At 36.5% G+C, this 18,630-nt stretch overlaps 1 protein-coding gene across 1 annotated transcript; it reads left to right on the top strand.

Annotated features, from left to right (window-relative positions):
• Positions 1 to 299: 299 nt before the first annotated feature.
• On the top strand, positions 300 to 15,567 carry LOC105265928 (acid sphingomyelinase-like phosphodiesterase 3b; the record flags this gene model as incomplete). The annotated part of the gene is given in 9 exon segments (XM_011303757.1): positions 300 to 365; positions 1,936 to 2,004; positions 3,516 to 3,690; positions 6,223 to 6,428; positions 8,075 to 8,298; positions 11,832 to 12,009; positions 12,742 to 12,851; positions 13,197 to 13,372; positions 13,606 to 15,567. Coding segments are annotated over 9 exon segments (1,443 nt in total). The 3' UTR covers positions 13,853 to 15,567.
• Positions 15,568 to 18,630: the final 3,063 nt, after the last annotated feature.

Below are 18,630 nucleotides of genomic sequence, written 5' to 3'. Positions count from 1 at the left end.
TTTATTTCGTGAAAAAATATATTAGATATATGTTTTTTGGTATATATCAGAGATATATAAATAGATGGACGATATTGTATAATTTTTCACTCAGTGAAAATCCATTTTTATCTGACTTTACGTCGACTTTTTCGGAAGCAGTCTTGCGCTGATCGGAAAACGATCAATATCCGGTGGTGTATTGGCACGCAAATGCTGGTTTTTGATTGTAGTGAATGCTCCTGTAGTACACAGAGTACAATGTCACGGTATTAATGGAAAATAGATGTTTGATCGCATATGTTGTCGTGTGGTTGCAGGACTCGAGATGATCATACGCATTTACCTGGTGCTCCTGTGCTCGTGTATGGCTAGAGGAAAAATTGGTGAGTTATATTTCACTCCATCATCTGGACGAGATGCCTCCGGAATTGATCGAGGAAATAAAGGATATTGCCCACTTGTTGCCATATTTCAGGCTGACGTTTCCCCCGAAAATTCTATTCAAAATTAGACACTTGAAAAAGAAATGGTCGAAAATGGGAAAATGGTGGACTGTGTTAATTCGATCATAATTTCGTATGGGATTGTCTCATCGCGCTTTGTGATACGCCATTTTGAAGATCTCAATGAGTTCTTCAAAATGGCGTCATATTCTCTCCATTCCATTGGTTGAATCGATTGTTATCGGTTGATATGTGTCGGACTTCGTATGTAATAAAATGGATATTTTATAAATATTTGATATTTCATTTTCTCCATTCATTTCAATTATCAGAATTTCGATTTCATTACTATCTCGACGAATGAATCAACAAAGTAAATTAGTTTTCCCAGTATCAATGCCACCCTAATTAATGGTAGAAAAAATGTATTGCTGAATATTTCTCTCGGTTATTCCGTTAATTTCGAAAAATGTACAACCAGAGCGGAAAGTAAAAAAAAAATGGTTCAACCTCTGCTGAAACCTCTTCTAATTCGAGTTCTAAAACTGATCTATATAAAACTTGTAGCGAGGGAAAAAAAATGGTGCAAAAAGTTTCGTGAACTTGGACGAGCGTGAAAGTAACGACCATCGTGATATTATGTGTACGCGACGTACAGCACGCCATAACCTGGAATTGATAGTTGCGAAAGCAATAAATAACCCCATGGCCTGTTACTTTCGTTGGTTCTTTCGTTTTTTTTATTATCTTTGGCTTGCGATCAAAATGAGTTCTAATGTTGCACGAAATGGCTCGAGGCCGCACTTCAAGTCATTCGTTTTTTAGGGTTTTTACGGTTCGTGATAAATTGGAGGAATTGAAGAGTCGATATTTAATCAACTTTTTTGTTTCAATAATTCTTATTTTGAATACCCGGGTAAAAAAAATTGTAATTGGAATATTTTTTCCAGATTTTCCAAAAATTCTCTGGAAAACTTTTCAAAAAATTGGTTTTTTGAAACAAAAAAAAATCGAAAACCAAAAGAATTTTAGTTTTTGGAAAGGATTTGAAAAATTTTTCAAAAATTTGAATAGAAATTTTTTTTTTATAATTTAGATGGCGTTTTTTTTGAGAATATTGAAAAATCAAAAAAGTAGGAAAACAACAGTATAATAAAAATATATATATATATATTCGCAAAAATTTTGAGAAAATTACAAAAAATTTTCCGAAACAAATTTTTGAAAAATTTTTCAAAACATTTCCCAAAAATACAATTCTTTCTTTTCCCGAGTTTTTTTTTAAAAGAGAAATTTCCTCAAAAATTATCCAGAAATTTGTTGAAAACTTGAAAAAAATATTCCAATTGCAATTTTTTTTTTACCCGAGTCACTAAATCATGAAGTCGTACCGAAAATTATCTTGAATTATTCCCCCGACTCGTATCTCCGTGAGATCAGAAATAGTAATTTTCAAAAAAGCTGACGCCCATCATGAAAAAAACTCATAAAAATCCTTTTTATGTTGCAGGTTATTTCTGGCACATTACGGACATTCATTACGACCCGAAATATTCGTCCCCGGGTAACACAGACAGCAGTAAGTCTCACTTTGTTCGCTCCATATAAAACAATTTCCCTCCCCTGTACCATTACCAGCTTCTTCTCTCCGCCATTAATGCCCCTCCGACATTTCGTGACTAGTCCTGTTTACTTCACTGAGGGAAATTCATTTTTTAAATTACCCTAATAGATAGTAATCTTGTATAAACGACAATCCACGAATTTTTATCAGAAAACCCCTGTAAATCCGGGGACTAAATTTTTCCACTGCATTTCCAGACACTCCCAGAAATAATAATTGTATAATTATTAACAATCATAACATTAAAAATTATAAAATGGGACAGCAGATTAAATTTCATAAAGTACCGGAAAAATTATTTATGATTTTGAAAAATGAATAATTAATTCATTTATTTTATTTATTTATTTATTTTGTTTTTTTATTTGAATTCATTGATACATTAAAAAATCTTATTAATTTATTAATTTATTTCCAAATTTTCAAAACATTTCTGGAAAATTTTTCGGGAAATTTTTCTTTTGAAACAAAAAAATTATTGGAAAACGAAATAATTTTATTTTTGAGAAGGCTTTTGAAACATTTTTCAAAAATTTGAATAAGAGCATTTTTTTTATAATGGCGTATTTTTCGAGAATATTAAAAAATGAAAAAAGTAAGAAAACAAATGTACAATTAAAAGAAAAAATGATATTCGCAAAAATTTCTAGAAAATTACAAAAAAAAATTTCCGAACCGAATATTTGAAAAATTTTTCAAAACGTTTCCCAAAAATAAAATTGTTTTATTTCCCAACTTTTTTTTCTGTCAAAATAAAAATTTTCCGAAAAGTTTTCCAAAAATGTTTTGAAAATCCAGAAAAATTATTCAGATAAAATTTTTTTTTTACCCGGGTATACAGTAATGATTAATTACGAAAGTAAAAACAAGTGTTTATGCACAGATAGTACATTAAATTAAATTTCTTTAATGAGGAGTTCTTTCATTTATACGAACTCGTGTTCAGGATTTCTACCAGTATAAAATAGTCTGATACACCCGCCATTTTTTCTTCATTTTCCCGTGATTAAGTGGAGCCCCTCGAAGTCATTCCACCGAGAACGAAAGAAATGAAACCAGAAGGTGAAAAAAAAAATTAAAAATAATGTGTATAAAGGAGTGCAGGGAGTTGCAGCTGAAGTACCGAAGGTCTTGCGACCCACTTATCTCAACCCCGAAGAACCCACGATTCCATACAACTCTTCACCACCAACTCAAAAGCTCAGCCCTCCCATTTTTTTCCAGTATATTTTTTTATTTCCCAGGGATTTCCATCCGTGTTTCACAAATTATTCCTTTTGTGGAGTGATTACGTGCATATCAAAACGCTCGAATAGGCTCTGTAATTCGATCGCTTCATCAGGGTAATCCATTCTCTGATGAACAAGTCATGGATTCAATCCGATTACCGTTGATTAGGTCATTTGTGTTGTCGATCCGACAGACGATAAAAAAAAAACGGCGATTGAATTTTTTTTTTATTGCAGTGTGTTGGAATATCAGGACGGATATTGACAGCGGTGGGATAAGACCGGCGAGAAGAGTTGCTGGTATTTTTGGCAACTACACCTGCGACTCACCCTGGGCACTGATAGAATCAGCAGTACTCGCCATGAAATCGAATCAACCCGAAGAGGGAGCGGAATTTGTCCTCTGGACAGGGTGAGTCCTTTTTTTATAGAGGAAATTGAAAATTCCGCAGTTTTCCGCAAGTTCAAAACATTTTTTTGAAAATTGTTTTATTAAATTTCTGGAATTCACTACATATAGGTGTACATAATAAATTGATTTTTTCCATTCGGATTTTTAGGGGGAAAAATTGTTGATAATAAATTATTCGGGTAAAAGTGTAATGTCAAAATTGGAAAGAATTTTTTTCTTCAAACTTCGGAAAAGATTATAAAATTATAAAAATAAATATATGTTAATATGATATATATTATATTTTTGTAGATAAAAATCTTTTTTTAGACCGATGAAAAAATCCAAAGAAATGCGAAAAATGGGGGGTAAATTGAAAAAAAAATTCTTCTTGTACCCCGGGGTAAAAAAAATTGTAATCAATATATTTTTTCCAAAATTTTCTTTCAAAACAAAAGAAATCGGAAAACAGAACAATTGGATTTTAGGGAAATGTTTTGAAAAATTTTCCAAAAATTTCTTTCGAAAATTTAGTTTTATAATTTTCTAGAAATTTTTGAGAATATAATTTTTCCTTTTAATTATACTCTTGTTCTCTTACTTCTTTGATTTTTCAATATTCTCAAAAAAAACGCCATCTAAATGACAAAAAAATTTTCCTATCCAAATTTTTTTTTTAATTTTCTAAAAAGTTTTGCAGAAATTTTTGGAAAAATTTGTAAAAAATATTCCGATTACAATTGTTTTTTACACGGGACGTGAGGTACAGCGTCGACCTGAGAACGACCCCTAGCCCAATCGAATTATATCAACCATGTCAGACTGTAAAATTCGTCGGTGAGTCCGAGTCAGTGGAACTTTGGCCAGAAATTGGTTTACAGTTTAACGAAATCTCCATGAATTTATCATAGGGTCAACGTGAATGTTTTTCGAGGATCTGAAACGAGACCGACGAGGGGATCAAAGAGGGTCCTAATGGTGCATACAAGGGTTAAAAAACTAGTGCCACCGATGAAAGCTGATGTTGAGGGGTTGAAAAAGCTTTGACGACGGTTAAATCCGGAATGCGCGGGTGTACAAGCGTTTTCGGGGAAAATAAATGTATGAGTTGTGTCACCCCAGGAAAAGCCTTGCATGCAGATTGGAAAATGAGTGAGGGGTTGAAGCCCATGGAATTGCCTCGTTCGTGTTCACCCGAAACTTGTGAACATAATGCATCTGGATGTGTGTATGTTACGTTGTATTAATAATGTGAGGTGTGAAGAGGACGTGTGCGGGGAAATGTACATTGGTTAGGATGAAAATTCAACAATGTCCGACTATCTCCCAATTATTAGTTGCGGATGCGTTGGCATGTTGTTGATAATGTGTACATACTGCCTTGAAACCATCAGCCATTACGGACCACCGCGTTATCCGGAAGTCGTTTCTGCACTTGCGATTCGTGATGAATATCCGGTTTATCTCGGTATTCCGATTATCTCGGGTTTTCAATGCGGTATTAAACCCGATATTTCAAAATTACACTTGACGGCTTCAAATCGCTGAATAACTTGGAATTTATCCCGTTCTGCACTCGCCATTTTGAGGGGCTCAATTCACGAGGTTAACATATCAAGTGTCAATTTAAAAATTTACGCGGAATTTCTTGTTGATGAATTAATTCAATTTCTTGAATATTTTGGGAATTGTAAATTTTTAGGTTCAGGGAAAATTCGGGGAATAATTTCCCCGGATTTTTAATCTATTGGAATTGTAATTGTGTGTGGTGGTGATTTATTGAAAATATAATTCGTAATTTAAGATAATTCGTAATATTTAAAAGATAATTCGTAATTTAAAATGAAAACCCCAATTTTCTTTAATTTTCGTGATAAATGAAAAATTTCGATTGCTCATTTACAAAAGATTAATTTGAAAATAATAAAAATAAAAATGAAAATGAAAAGATAATTCGTAATTTAAAATGAAAACCCCAATTTTCTTTAATTTTCGTGATAAATGAAAAATTTCGATAGCTCATTTACAAAAGATTAATTTGAAAATAATAAAAATAAAAATGAAAATGAAAAGATAATTCGTAATTTAAAATGAAAACCGCAATTTTCTTTATTTTTCGAGATAAATGAAAAATTTCGATATCTCGTTTACAAAAGATTGATTTGAAAATAATAAAAATGAATTTACCAACGATAATTGACAATTTAAACATAGCAGTCGCAAAAATAAAAAGAATACCACAAGGTTGTTAATTAAAAAATAGTTTCAATTACACGAACTTGATTGACTGCGATGTTTTCATAGCGAATTACCGTAAGAATTTTAATTGGAAAAATTAGCAAGAAGTATCACATTAATTGGGCCGATGGAAATATCGAGCAACAGGCATTCGAAGTTACGATCAGCCCCAATTAACTATTTCAATGACTTCCGCTGACGAGACTCACCCGAAAACTTCAAACGAAGCCCTCATTACCCTCATTACACAGTCTTCCAAACAACCACTTTACCCGATCATGAAATAACCATTATGATTTCTCTGTTCCATTCTAGAGACGCTGTGAGTCACAACAGCGAAATGAGCGAGGAATTGCGTCTGCAGTCTATGAAGAATCTTACAGACCTATTGTCCCACACATTCTCGAGCCAATTTGTGTTTCCGGCTTTGGGACATGAGGACCTCGGTTTGAACTACAGCCAGCAGGCGATTTTCTGGAAGCACTGGCTCCCCAGCGAGGCTCTTCAAACCTTTGAAAAATGTTGGTAGTGTATGGCCCAGTGAAAACCAAAGCGCTAAAAAATTTTACCACCCCGTCTTCAAGCCCACGTGCATTTTCTTTTTCTCCCATTCTCTTCATTATTTTTTTTTCCACCTTTTTCCACATTTTTCCCCTCTTTTTTATTCTTTTCTTTTTCCACCCTTTTTACATGCCAGTCATTCTGCTTTTCCTAGCACGAATCCTCCACCTCGGTGGTACACTATAATTCCTTTTTCGTCATTTTCTCATCATCATTTTTTTGTCTTCTTTTTGCCTGCCATGTACTCTTTTCTTTTTGTAATCGTTTTAGATTCTGCACGGTGGAGAATAGTTTATGAAAATTACTGGAGAGAAATTATGGAATTCTGGAGAAATTGTCATTCGAGAATTTTTTCCATCGGAGTAATTGCAGGTGTAATTAATAAATCGAAGAAATTTTATTTATCTCGTACACCCAGAAAATGAACGAAAATCGAAAAATTCCAAATTCGATTCATCTCGATAATTTGAATAACAATTATCATAATATTTCACTAACCTCATTACGATTATTAGATATTCAATTAATTTTTCATTAACCTAAATGTACAGGATATTGAAATTTCATTGAAAATCCAGGAAAATTTCTCAATTTCCCAGTAATAAACCAAAAATAAACAAGACCTGTATCAATTTAATATCTATGTTACTCCTTCCTAGAACAAAATGTAATATTTCTCGTTAAAATGTCGAGTCACCCAATCGATTAAATGAATTATCCCGTAATTTTTCCTGAATATTTCTCCTCGCCGTGGAATTCGCCTCCGTCGAGTGTACATTCACTCTAGAACAAAAAAAAAAAATGGAGCTAGAGGAGAAAAAGGGCCCGAGGACTTAATTTTCGATGCATAAATCCACAAGTTTCCTTCCACCCTCTTTCTCCCGGTGTGTAACGCACAGAAAACTTTTTTCCACCCTGAAAAAATATGTCGGTGCAGGTATAACTGAAAATGAGGACTTACGGTGGAACACGCTCTATTCTCTAAATCTCACAACTTTAATATTTGATAAGTTGGATCTTTTCACTGATTTTTTTTTTCTTCAACTTCGCGTGAAGCATGAGTTTATGAATAAAAGACCGGTGAGAAAATTAGAGCCAGCTCTAGATGTTCAGTCACGCGACTGTTGTTTAGAAGTTATTCAGGAAGCAATAATGAGGGATTTATGAATTAATGTCTTTCTTTAACTGATTTTACACTTTTGTGGGGTCATTTGATTACTGGGATCTTTGCGGTCACTCATTTCAGATGATTGAGGGGTAATCATGCCCATTATTATTCATTCTTTGTATTACCACGTCGTTCTGCGACTTGAGTAATTCAATTTGTTGAAATTATTACGGTTTATTACGCTGATTGCATGATGATTACTCAGTACTCGCGGTAATTTCACTTTTCTTTTAGTTCAGTGAATAATTTAATTGTTCTCTCTATCCTAGTCCTAACACAAAAATGATAAAGAAAACCATGACGTCGTGGACATCTCGTTTTATAAAAAATTGTGACTAAAAATTTCTCTAAATATATTTATAAATAATAAAAAACATAAAACGATTGAATTAAAATAGTAATTGTCTCTGAACGAATGAATGGTCTCTATATTTTCAGCTGGATACTACACAATTGAACAGAAATCTCAAAAATACCGAATAATATCCCTGAACACAAATCTGTGGTTGAACACAGCCCCAGGTGTTGACAATCGTGTCTCTCACCATCACCAGAACCAGCGCACAGGTGCAGCAACAGGGAATGACAACATGGATGACCCGCACAATCAGTGGAGCTGGTTTGAAAAAATTCTACGTGCGGCAAAGGATAAAAAGGAAAAAGTGAGTTTGGCCAATCTCATTCTTTCTCCCCAGTGTACCACTATCGTCTCACTCCAGCATTTTTCCCTGGGATTTCCTTGTACCTACGGGCCAAAGTAAAAAAAAAAAAGAAAAACCCTTCAGTTTCGATTACCCAAGTCAGCAGGTTTTTTTCACTCCAACTATTCACCTCTCTGTCGGTAACGTTAAGCTCACTCTCATCTCTACGTTGAGATTTTACTCTTTTCCATTGGATAAGTTGATTTATCTACTTCACAATTGCGTTTATTCCCGCTTTTGTCTTGTCTGGGTATTTCAATTTGTTATCTCAGCCGGAGATTATGCGATTTTTGCGTGGAAAATATGAATAATGTTGGCATTTCATGATCCTTTCGAGCTCAACGGTGAATCGTTAAATGTGATTGATTACACCTGCACCTGAAAAATTCGTGATTATGAATCGTTTCATCGGCTCCAGCTGGTGACTCCAGTTAAAAACAGTAATTACGTGATTCAGCTATAAAAATTATCAGGAAAATCGTTTTATTCTTAACGATTCTTCAATCCTGGAGTTGAATAATAATGTTAAAAATTTAACAGCACCTGAAGATACCTTTTAAAAAGTTTAATTCGTAAAAATGAAGTATCACTTTCCGAAAATGGAGTTTTCTCCTCTGTGTCCTTCCATTTTTCATCCAGAAAATTCACAATAACGTTTATCCCCGCTTTTGTCTCGCCAACCATTCCAATTAGGTATCTCACGCGAGAATTATGCGATTTCAAGAGTTAAATATTATTATTTCGGATTTCAGCACGCAGTGCAAACTTTCCAGATTCTAATTAACGACTGTGCTTAATTGTATTACCCGAGTTTTTTTTTTTCCATTAAAAAATCCAGTGGAGAGATTGGCGCGAGTGTTTCATCCCGTAAATATTCTATCACCCTCTTTTCAGGGGTGACTCCCTGGAAATGTCATCCTGTTTGAATTGTCAGGGTCCTGAAGGATTAGCGACTTTTCAAACATTCAAGTCTTCCTCGGGAATAATTGACGTATTGAAAGTAGAGCAATGATTCAATTTTACAATTCAAATCGAGTTTTCCCTGAATTACCAGAATTTTTATTCACAATTGATTTTAGTCTGGACTCGGATATCGATTACCGATTTTTTAAAATGCTACATGACAGACTTCTGGAAAAAATATTTCGTGATACGGAATTTCTCGTCCTCTGGCGCGTTCATGCGCAACTTGTCTGAGTTTTTTAAATTTTAAGTTCAAACAGGCGCATCACATTTCCATCACTGAACCGCCATTCTCCCCTAATAAGAAAGATAAATACATTTTTCCGTATTGAAGGCAGTGCAGTGACATTTTTAAGACGATTACGGCTGTTATCTCCGTTCCATCCGACAAAGAACCATTCCCCGACTAATTTAATATCCCCCCCCGTATTCGTAATAAAGCTCGCCCGTTGGGACGCGGTGTTTGTTCCGTGGAAAAAATTTAAAAAATTTCCGTGTCTCGTAGTATGAAAAATAGAGGACCCCATTGGCGTCGTAAAAATGTTCATAGCCGTTTAATAACGTTGAAATTCACATAAAAATATAGTGTGCAATATATATAAAAAATAAACCAGAGGGTGGACCAGTAACATCTTTCAACTGGACTGGAGCTTACAAATCCCGGGGGAACACTCGTAATCCCCGAAATCCTTACAATCTGCTCTCAGATTTACCGACTTTCTATATTTGAAAAATTCGAAACCAATAAAGTATCGGGATTGGACCATTGGACCACTGGCTGAATGAGAAAGTGCTGGTGTCATCGGATGATTCAGAGGGATGAGGGATTATCGAGATATTGCGATCCAATCTGTTTCGTCAGCTAAACCATTATCCTTTGATTCTCTATTAATTGATAAAATATTAATGACACAACCTCCCCGAATTAATATTGAATAGATAAATATTTTCCATGAAATAGAACAACTTCCCAGCAATTCATAGTTTAATTGCTCTCCAAAGTCATTGTCAACCAATCAAACGCACGGAATTCCGTCAATTAAATTTGATTGTCCTCCCACCCCAATTTCTCGCTCCATAAACATTGTCTTCCCCGCAAAACACTATTTTTCCCCTCGGTAATTCCCCATTAATTGATCCAATTACTCCCCTGAAATATCACTTTGAAAAATCCCATCAATTATCGAGACCATTTGTCCATATCAATTAGCACAAAAAAAAAGAACGTTTAAAAAAGAGCGGAAATACTGGCGTGACCGGTGGCACCATCCAGGGGAATCCCCCATTTCCATTAATTCCTTTGCCCCCTCTCTACCTTCGCCCAGCACATGACAATGATATTGCATGATAGTATGCGGTGAGGATGAAGTGAAGAGCAAAAGCTGTTAGGAAATCTGGGCGGGGTTTTTGGCTCGTCGATTAAATGGATTCAGGGGCAATGTTAAGAGCACCACCATCACCCAAGAGGGTACAGAGGAGGTGGGCAATGAGGAATATTCTACGGTCGCGCGTGACAGCTGAACATAGGCACCCAGTGCCCCCGTAATTCCCTTTAATTCGAAACGAGGGCGTAGGTTCTTATTCTGGGTGGCGAAGTGCCCATCCGTCTTGTTCGGCTTGGCTCCAAGGGGGTGGGATTTTGAGTGAAGGGTCGATGAGTTGGAGGGTGGGATTTATACAGAATCCCTGGCATCTGACGACTTTTAAAACTCAAAGTGACGAGTAATTCCTCGGTCACATGATTTTCCCGTTAAAATTTTCACGTCGTGCTCATTATTCTCGTGGCGTTGAAGTTGCAAAAATATCTGTCAACCTAGTTACCCGGAATCGTCTCGTGTATTCGATGAGATCAAGAATAGACAACTGTCTAGACGTTGTCAATAATTGAATATCAAGGGGAATGGACTTATTGTGAATTTGGGATGAGCTATTAGGATTGAAGATTCGGGGTTAGTCGGTTGCAAAGTGATTCGATAATTTTCATTGTCTATTTCAGTAATAGCACATGGGATCAATTTTTAATCGAATCTTGTTGATTGACTCTCATTCCGCATCAACTCCTCCAGCTTAATGAAAGCTAATCCCGCTACAGCGATATTCACTCTTCCGCGGTGCATGTGCAGGTGAACTAATACAGAAGTAATGAGTACAAAGAGCAGATCCAGATTCTCTCCATTACCATCGTTTTAACTCTCTGAATACTCGCCCCATCACTCGGTTATTCCAGCTGCTGTCTGTCCGTCCACACTTACCTACCACCAATTCATCCAACTTCAGGGGTCTACCCACTGTGCAACCTTTTCTCTCACTCCTCCAACAACTCTGACACCTTATATCCCGAGCAAATTACGCGTGTAATGGAAATTGATCATCGGACGATGAGAAGGAGAAAGGGGGCAAGTGAAACTGCAGCGACCGAGTGCAAACTCTCGTAGCTCGGATGGTTCAACAGGACGTATATAATCGGAAGTTTCCACTCGCGAAATGCCGGCATATACACCAGTCAATGTATATATGATGCTTGTGTGCAGGTGTACATTGTTGGTCATACACCGCCGGGTGTTGACGAAAGGGCGAGCGGTGCTAGTCTCCTTCAGGATTCTCACAACAAGCGTTACATACAGCTTGTACGACGTTATGCTAGCATTATTGGTGGACAATTCTACGGGCACTGGCATTCCGACACCTTTCGGACTATTTATGATGAAGGTATGTTCATTATTTCATTCAATTCTGTTCAAAATAATTGATACAGCGAAGATTTTGGTGCACTGTTCGCTGACTAATTTGACTGATGACAATAATTCAAATATTTCGAAAACTATTGGTAGCTCGTCGAGACATCATTGGGACAAATTGTAGGGAATTTCATAGGGAAAATAATCGATCTTCACTGGAGTCTCTACGGGTAATATTTCTTGAGATATGAGCGTTTATGTGCAACGCCCTCCACTTCGCTGACCCTCTCGCAAATTGAACGTCTTCAGCTTCTGCGATGAACGCCAATATCTCAGGATCTGTAGAGTGGATTAGCATGAGTTAAAAACGTATCTGTTTGTTATGAAATTCCCCACATTTTGTTCCCGAAGTGTGAAGACATCCAAACAAAATTTCGATTGAAGTTCCGGTGTTAAAACCAAATGCACGATACTCATCTCTCGGGACCGCGCAGTCACATCGGTCTGGCGTTTTTTTCATTCCACTTTTTTCAACATTTCAGCTTTTCCATCCATTTTGTATTCCATCATTCGTGATGTTACAACTTTAAACACCGCAGTATTTCATTTTTACCAGTTATTTTTTTGTTCTACCTTCTGGTTTATTGTTTCACTTTCATGCTCCATACGACCTGGTAACCACTGGAAGAATTCAACCGTTTGTACTCGTGTTTTTTTTACCCCTGTTTTTGTTTCATTTAAAATGTTTTTGTTACGTCAACAGGAGTGCCCGTTTCGTGGATCATGATGGCGCCGAGTATCACACCGGGCAGGCCCAACTTCCCCAATAATCCAGGACTGAGATTATACAAGTTTGAAACTAGCTCGGGAAAGGTAGGTCAAATTTTGTCAGCCACAAAATTTTCTTTCTCCGTCATTCCACCACATTGTCCAGAAATTGATGAGCCCATTCTACCGTTATTGTTCATACTTACGCCCTCCTGTAAAATATTCATGTGCGAAGGCTTACGAAACACAAAATAGTAACACTCGAAAAAGTTGGTTGAATGCCCCCTTTGTTGCCTCGTACCATTATTTGATTTCGCTGAGTGAGTTTGCTCGTTGTTTTTAGCGATAGCAAATTCCCGCGCTTGTTATCGAAAATCGATGACAAGTCTCTCTTGTATATTGAGAATTTTCGGTGTATCTAAATGCCTCGTTCATTTGATTAATCCCCAGATATTAGATTATACCCAGTGGTATTTGGACCTGCAGGAGGCCAACGCAAAGGGTCGAGCGAACTGGCAGGAGCAGTATTCTCTGCTGTCCTATTACGAGCTTAAAGAGGTTAGCCCAAAAAATCTTCACGATCTCGCTCGGAGATTCGTAAAGACCAACGACAACGCTTTCACCAGGTAAAACTCCCTTTACTCACCCTCAATCCTAACCCGGGTCACTCCCGGTAACCTAGCTCCCAAAACCTAGACTCGGCCCGATTCATTCAGGTCAGTCCCATGATTTTCATCCAAATTTCACCGTCAAACCTGATTCCCTCCTTTTGTCCTGATTTCTTTAAACCCAAAGAATATTTCCACAAAGTCACGTACATCCCTCTCAACTCTGAACCATCACGGGGATAATATTACAGGTACTACGCAGCAAATACAGTATTTCTACCCCGTGAAGTTGCTCATCGCACTGGATGCGGTGGTGCACTGAGTGGTACTTGTGCACACCAGCACTGGTGCTCAGTGACGTGTGTCAACCCAGGCTCATACAGCGATTGTATATCGTTGAATGCATACGCCCTTGCTAAGGGATGCTCACCAACGTCACGTATCTACATTGCCCTACATGTAGTTGCTGCACTCGGTTGTCTACTTCTCAGCCGGTAGACTATGGAGGGATCATTTCCACGTGTAATCATCATACAAAACCCGCCTCTATCATCACCATTCTTCCTGCCCATCCTCACTATACCGTTAACAAAGCCCCTTATCTATCCTCGTTTTGGCTTTGATGAAAGACATAAAGCTATGGATGTGACGAGATCGATAGGTGGCAACACAGACCCACAGTTATCTTTTCGTTGGTATAAAATAAATGTTGGTGCTTGTTACATTAAATTGGTCAAATGATTTTTTGCTTTATCAGTTTTATACTTTCTAGGTAACGATGGAAAATCTTTTGATTGACTTTATTCAGTGTTAATGAGGTAGAGGAGGATAACAGTTTAACGAAAATTCTAAATATATATATATATCTTCAGCTGTGTGATACGCTCTTCGAATTATTGATCAAAACTTCATTAATGGGGCTAGTTTTTATCCTCGGGAGATCAACTTTTTTACTTTAATCTTCGAGGTGTTGGCCAGTCAAAGGAGGTGAGAGGGTGAGATTAAAGTGGTGGTATTTATAATTAAATCATTCAACTTTAATGACCATGGGGAATTGGCCGAGTTCGGTGAGCATTGATTTTAATCGTCGATATATAATGTGTACATTTTTTAACACCAATCTGAGTGGGAAATTGATTATGAGGGAATGCGAGAGAAAGAGAGAGTGAGAGAAATTTGAAAAATTTGAATGAGGTGAAATTCGTCGCCATTGCTGTTGTTGTGTCAGTGTTTTTCCCGCTCACGGTATCCCTGCTGATTACTCGGGTTGTGTCAAAAATGGAGGTAATTAAATTGTAATGGTGATTATGAAATTGATTGGTGTGCAGCGGGTGAGATTCGATTAGTTTAGCTGATAAATAAATTGATAAAGAATTATCATTGTTTCGGTTCTTGTGATATCCATTGGGTTTAGATGCATGACCCTCAGTTTGACCCGATAATAATAATAATTTAACAAGATCAATCAAATGGAAGGGGTGAGAGGAAAATGGAAGGGTTTGTGTGGGAGAAATGTCGATGGATTGATGGCTTGTTGATCCTTTTCAAGATATTTCAATGCATATTTTTTTGTCTGGATGATAATGATGACAATGTCATTGAGCTATCTCGTTACAAGCGACAATTGCAGCATCAAAGCCATGTAAATCCCACGTGAAGCCAGCAAAAGGGCTTTTGGGTGATTATGATAGCGTAATGAAGCGCACGTTTCAATGGCGATCTGCTATCCAGAAAGTATCAAATGCAATGAACACACCCAGAAGAACTATTTATTCCAATCAAATAAATAAATTATCTCTAATTGTTCTGCATAAATTTATCTGTTCTATTAACCTTTTCTGTTTGAGGCACGAAAATTAAGATGAATCGAACGATTCAGTGAGTGATTTGATTAGACTGATTGAGTTATTTTTCTTGGAAAATGAAAGTGAAAATTTTGGATTATTGGATTTGAATGAGTGGTCTTTTTTTTGGGTGCAGTAATCGTATGTGTAAATTCAATCCTTTGGAGTACTTTAATACATTTGTAATATCTGTTACTATTGTGTTTGATATTTAGATGAAGTTAGAGAGAATGTAAACGATTATGTTGAATTTTTCTATGAAAAAACGTAAGAAGTAAATGGCCATTTTGAATGCAGCTTGCGACGCAGAATTCTGTCGCTCTCAGTGTCATCCAATTACTATGAACCATGCGTAATTTCTTGATAAATAAAAAAATTATATGATCAATTTGTACAACTCGGAGTATTCTTCTTCAAGACTTCACCTCTCCTTTAATGTTGGGTCATTTGAGCTCTGGCTCTTCGGAATTTACTGAAGTTGATGAATTATCGTGAACTCCCTCGAGGAGAAATATTCGAGTGCATTCTCCATTTGAGAGTCAATTAATTTCATCTCCATCGCTTTTTCAACTCCAGTTATTCTATCCTCGTTAATTGGTAAGTACTTTCAACTTATTTTACCAAAAACAATAATTAAAATGCATGAATTATTCCCGAGAGGTTGTCTTGGACTCATCCGAATGCTTCAAGCTATAATAATTAAGACTGGCATTTCCCTTGAATTATCGATACCGCCCACTCTGGACTTTAATCTGTCATTTACCTAATGGAAATTCTCGACTGTCACTTTACCGTTGAATTACCAAAAAAAGTTTTCTAATTCCAGAGAACTGATGTGAAATTCTATGGCAGTCATGCATTCCAAAATTATACAAGAAAATTATTATTAGATATTCAATAACATATATATATCCAGTAAAAAATATATAAATAAAATAGGTCTGATTTTTTCTGAATAGCAAGTGAATTTTTCCCGATTCACTCTTCCTAAAAAAAAAAAAAAGCGGATACCAAAGCTATCCATATCACATTCACTAAAACAATGATTTATCTGGAATAAAAAAAAATATAGTATTTATCAATTGAATTGAATTAAATAAAAAAACATAAGGTATTGGTAATTTTAGTGGAATGAATCTTTTCGAATTGGCCATTCTCGATAAATATAATACATTGACGTTAAAACCAATGGAGAGATGGGAAACTGCATGCATAAGGGAATGAAACTGTCTTTTACGTCGGCCATTCACGTGATGATGTCCCATCTGACGTAGCTTCCCTGATTGTTTCCCATTCACCGATTATATACGCAACTGTAGCGACAGTTACTCAGACGACAGTTATACACCCCGCTTTACTCATTTCACTATCACCCACCAATACATGGATGAGTAAAAGCACGAAAGCCCAAGTACAGAGAGTAGTTTGGTGTACGGATAGTGCCTCGGAGAAACGTTGAATATTTCATGCAATATTCCAGTCGGGCCGAAATCGCCCCAGCCAAATGTCACGCGATGCAAAGCAAAACGTCTTTTCATACGTTTTAATATAACTGTATACATCCTAAACATTTTCCAACGGTTAAATTGTGGATCTGTATTTTGACTGGGTTACTCCCCTCTTTACCCTCGGATAATCTCACACAAGTACGAATTCTAATCGAAATTTCAGAGTTACGAGGGGCCAACGGTGACAAATTATTTTACCAACCGCTATTTTGTTTTACGTATATTGGTGCTGGTTAACCAATACATCCGCGTGGTTCACACGAATTTTACACAGTGATTCTGGTGGTGGGGAGGTGGTATTCATTTCTGAAAAGCTGTGGCTTTCGTGGCTGAAAATGTTAATCTTCTTTAGTTATCGGGGGTGGGGGGTAATTATTTTATGAGCATTATGTTTGGGGTCATTTAATTCGGGGTAATCCACCGGTCATTTTTGGTGTTGATTATTTTGGGGATATTTCAGAGTGTTTGCATCTTCTATCGCAAGTTTATCCTCAAAGCAGGGGAAATTACCCCACGACGAGTACAATGTTATGAAATTCTCGAGTGGATTTGGATTTCAATCGCGGGATTCTATCAAACCTATTGGATATCAATCCGTTGGTTGTCGCCAGCAATAATATTTTAGACAGGAAAAAGGGGAAGGAAACGTCACTCGATAATTCTTCATTAATTAAATTAATTAACTATTATTATGAAATGAATAGATGATGAATTAAATTAAATTTTTATGAATTTTTAATAGTGATCCCTTAAAAAAAAATCGGATGTAACGTTTTTTTGAAGACGGTTTATTCGATATATATATGTATATTTATATATATTTATTTTATTTTTATTCTAAAATAGAGGAATATTTTCATTTTATAATCTCTCTGATTCTAGCTGAGAGTCTGAATCCGAATGAAATGAAAATTCATGTAGTAGCACCACAAAAGTAACAATATCTCAGTCATCTCTAGTCTAAGTAATAATTTCTGATGGGAAAATTCGGGAAAATTTCAAACGGTGCAGTATGAAAATTCGAAATGGCAATAAGACATCACCAGCTGATTCTGCGAGAATCCATGTATAACAACTGCATTATTCACTCGGATAAGAACATCTGCAGTTCTCGTGACTCAGCATTTCGTTTATACCCGAAAACCTAGCTGTTTGGATGCGTGTCTGGGCTGGATTTTGATGCGACTCTCAGAATTTTTATGAATCACGAGAGACAGACGCGCCGGAAATTGCTCTGGGATCGGGCTGAAGTGAATTCTCAAAAGCATTTTCACGTACGTTACATACAAATAATAGTCGGACAGTGGGATTGAGTGGCCCCCGTGAAAATGTCCCTCAAGATATCCCTCAATTTTATTTTCCTCCCCCCATCCCCATAAATCTCAGCTGAAGCGGAAGTGCAGGGAGAGATAAAACAAGGAATGCCTGAAGAGAAAAATTCTATAAAATTTACAAAAAAAAAAAAAAAGACATCACTCCATGTTATTTCATTTCCTTTTCATTTCTCTGCCTTTTCTGTATTTTTTTTTTCAATCCTATTATTTATTATGGATTTATTTGGTTGCAATTGGCATGGGACACTGGGGGATAGTAATATTTCTCTCGGAATATTTCTCCAGATATATTCTTGCCATTTCTAAGGCATTAGAGTAACGATATTGATATTTCAATGACCCTCTGGCATATTCAGTCGCAACATTTTCCATTAGGTAACATCCATGCTACGGAGTAGAGTAAACCCATCATGTTGAAAAAAAAAAGGCAAGTATCTTCATCGGAGAATATTACCAGAGATCGCATCGCAGTCGGAATAAGAAAGTCCGTGGGGCGCGTTTGCTTTGAGTTTTATTTATTCCGGTGGTGGTGCAGGATGGGGGGCGCGTGCCGCTTAAACGTTCCACACGTACACACCCATTTACAAACT

The sequence above is a fragment of the Fopius arisanus genome, unplaced genomic scaffold, assembly GCF_000806365.1.
Source record: "Fopius arisanus strain USDA-PBARC FA_bdor unplaced genomic scaffold, ASM80636v1 scaffold00033, whole genome shotgun sequence".
NCBI classification, from domain to species: domain Eukaryota; kingdom Metazoa; phylum Arthropoda; class Insecta; order Hymenoptera; family Braconidae; genus Fopius; species Fopius arisanus.
This window is presented reverse-complemented; position numbering and strand designations above follow the sequence as displayed.